The following is a 2,698-nucleotide window of genomic DNA, read 5'->3' as shown; positions in this document are numbered from 1 at the left end:
CAAGAGCTGAGAGAGCTGAGGCTGGGGGAGCTACCTGTCCCTCCTCACCTCCCCGTCTCTTATGGTCACCGTGTGGGGTAGTATGAGGGCTGCTGGGGCGGTGGGGTGGGTGTCAGAAACTGACACCTAGTGGAGACAGCGATGAGAGAGGGGAGGGGGCTGGGAGCAGAGGCGCGCCCCCACTGGCTCTGCTACACCCCTGGTGCCCTTGGCGCACGGCTTAATCTCAGAGGCAGTGTCTTGGCCTGTCAAACGTGGCCGCTTTCGAGATGGAGGGAGCCGACGCACGTGCAGTGCTGGCCAGGCCTGGCCCAGAGGAAGCGCTGGTCCACAGGGTGGCGTTTTCCTCCGGCCCCAGGCTCATCCCAAACCGCCCCCAAGACTCTGACCCATCTCACACCCAGCTTCTTTGAACTCCACGCGTTGCTCGGTCTTCACTCAGTGAGCAAAGGCGTTTATAGGACATTTTATGAGAAGAGCAGTCGGGCACCTGCCGGGCCAAGACCCACCCGCTGTGCCCTGCGCTGCGCCCCACGGCCACCTACACCCGGGGTTGGACTCCTCCTGAGGCCCAGGCTCCCTGCAGGTGTTACCCTGTGTCCAGCTCCAACAGGCTTGGGGGGCAGGCAATGCTTTATCTCCATTCAATGGGGAAGCAGAGTGAGGCCCAGAGGGGTGTGCCTGGGAGGGGGCGGCGTGGTGGGGACAGGCCCGCGGCCGCTCCTGGCTCCCCGCCTGCGCTCTCTCAGGAAGGGTCCGGCTGTTGTGGGAGGCTGGGGTTCAGGTGGGGGTGAACCTGCCCCTCACTCGCCTCTGTCTCCCCATTCCCACAGAGGAGCGGCGGGCCAGGGAGTGGCCTCTGGACATCACTGACCTCCCCGAGGGCCATCTGGAGGACTGGCTGGAGAAGAGAGCCAAGCGGCTGAGCTCGGCCCCAAGCAGCAGGTACAGGCCCCCTGCGTGCCCTCCTCCCGTGCCCTCCGGGGGCAAGACCCCAGCCAGCCCGCCCTGGCCTGGAGCTGAGCAATCTCCATGAAGTGCCCAGGCCTCCCGGACAGGGACTCCTGCTCCCCCGGCAGAGCTCCCCGAGGGCTCCCCGCCCTGGACCTCCATGCCTCAGACCCAGTTATCTCTGCGGAGTAGCTTCATGGGACGGCGGCCTGGCCTGGCTGTGCAGTCTAGGGGATGAGGCCTTCCCTCGGGCACCGCCAGAGGGGGTAGGTCAGGCTCCTTGCCTTCTCAGTGTTCCCATCAAGAGAGTTGTTAGGCTATTTTACAATCGACTTTCATTGTTTTTCACCTTTGTTTTACATCTGTGCCAAGTTTTTGTCCCTCCCACCTTGAAAAGATACAGCACAGAAATGAGGCAAATATTGGGGCCATCCCTTCCTCCTGGTCCAGGGATTTATATTCTGCACCTCAGGCTTCTTCAGCTGGTTGGGGGCCCCCCCAGAGAGCTCTGGGGGCTTCCCTGCTCTCCCGCTCCGCCCACACTTCTCCTTGGGGGTTAGCTAGCTGCCTGGGTGCCCAGCGCGGTGCTCACAGAGCCGTGCTCCCTCCCTGCTGCTACCTCCCTGCTGTTTCTGGAATAGAGCCTGCAACTGGGGACCCCTGGACTCTAGAGGATGTGAACCTCTCCCCCAGCCCCTTCCTGGGGACCTGCTTTCCCGGCAACCACTTATTCTCTGTGTCCACCTGCCGTCCACCTGCCTCCTGCGGGCTCGGAGCCAAAATGGATTACTCTCTGGGCAGCACAGGTCTGTCCAGCCTTGAGAAACAAGGGCCGTTAGGAGGGAGAGGAACATTTGTTCTTGTCTGTGCCCTTGCTGCCCTCGCCTGCAGGCTGCTCTTGTGAAAAATGACACCTGAATCCTGGGCCCAGAGCGTTGGGCTCTGCCCCCCAGGGAGGCGGGAGGTGGGCTGGAGCCGACCCCCTCCCTTGTCGGGGGCCTTGCTCTGTTCCGCACGTCTCCTCCCCTCGAGGCAGCCTTGGAAGCAGTCTCTCTGTGACCTTCAAACACCAGTCGCTCCTCGTCCGGCCCCTCCTGGCCTCCTGCCTCCCCTCTGCTCCTCCAGCTTGTCCACACAACAGCCCAGAAGCTTCTAAACCACACACTGGCCGGGCCTTGCTTAAACCCTCCTGGGCTCCCTCCACCTCAGGTGAAACTTCCCTGCCCCCTCCCTGGCCCCTGGGGGCCGCCTTCTCACCTCTGCCATCTGGCCTCCATGTCCCACTGGACGCTGGGCAGCGCCTTCGCTGTGGTGGGTGTTTCTGCCTTAGGGGCACCTGCGCCTGCTCTTTTCCTCGGCCTGTAGCTGCTCCCACCCCGCCAGGCCTGCGGAGTCGGACGAACAGACGGACGCATCCTCAGGCTCAGCTAAGACCGCCCCTCTTCCAGCCCCAGGCCTCCCCTCAGGCCCTGAGCTTGGGCCTGGCGCTGGATGACATGTGGACAAATGAGAGCATTTGGGGAGCAGGGTCCCCGGCCTGGACTGTTTCCTGTGTTAGTGCTGTGGGCCACTTGTGGGCACTGGTCTGGTGACCCCTCTTCCTCTCTGGGTGTCTGTTTCCTCCCCTGGGGCCACCCAGACTCAAGGGCCCTTTCCCCGCTGAGCAGAGCCTCCAGGGGAGCCTGTCCTGTAAAAGGGGGAATGGAGGCTGGGGGGGGGGGGGCCCGGGGGGGTGGGGCCGGGTTCC

At 63.6% G+C, this 2,698-nt stretch overlaps 1 protein-coding gene across 3 annotated transcripts in view; it reads left to right on the top strand.

Moving 5' to 3' along the window:
• Positions 1–2,698, top strand: part of ZMAT5 (zinc finger, matrin-type 5) — a 19,151-nt gene that overhangs the window by 14,319 nt on the left and 2,134 nt on the right. For all 3 annotated transcript variants that reach the window (XM_014542516.1, XM_005869739.2, XM_014542515.1), the window contains one exon: positions 834–945. In XM_014542516.1, coding sequence (XP_014398002.1) covers positions 834–945 — 112 coding nt within the window. The remainder of the gene's footprint in view (positions 1–833; positions 946–2,698) is intronic.

The sequence above is a fragment of the Myotis brandtii genome, unplaced genomic scaffold (genome assembly GCF_000412655.1).
Source record: "Myotis brandtii unplaced genomic scaffold, ASM41265v1 scaffold303, whole genome shotgun sequence".
NCBI lineage: Eukaryota > Metazoa > Chordata > Mammalia > Chiroptera > Vespertilionidae > Myotis > Myotis brandtii.
Note: the sequence above shows the minus strand (reverse complement) of the source record. Positions and strands in the feature narration are given on the sequence as shown.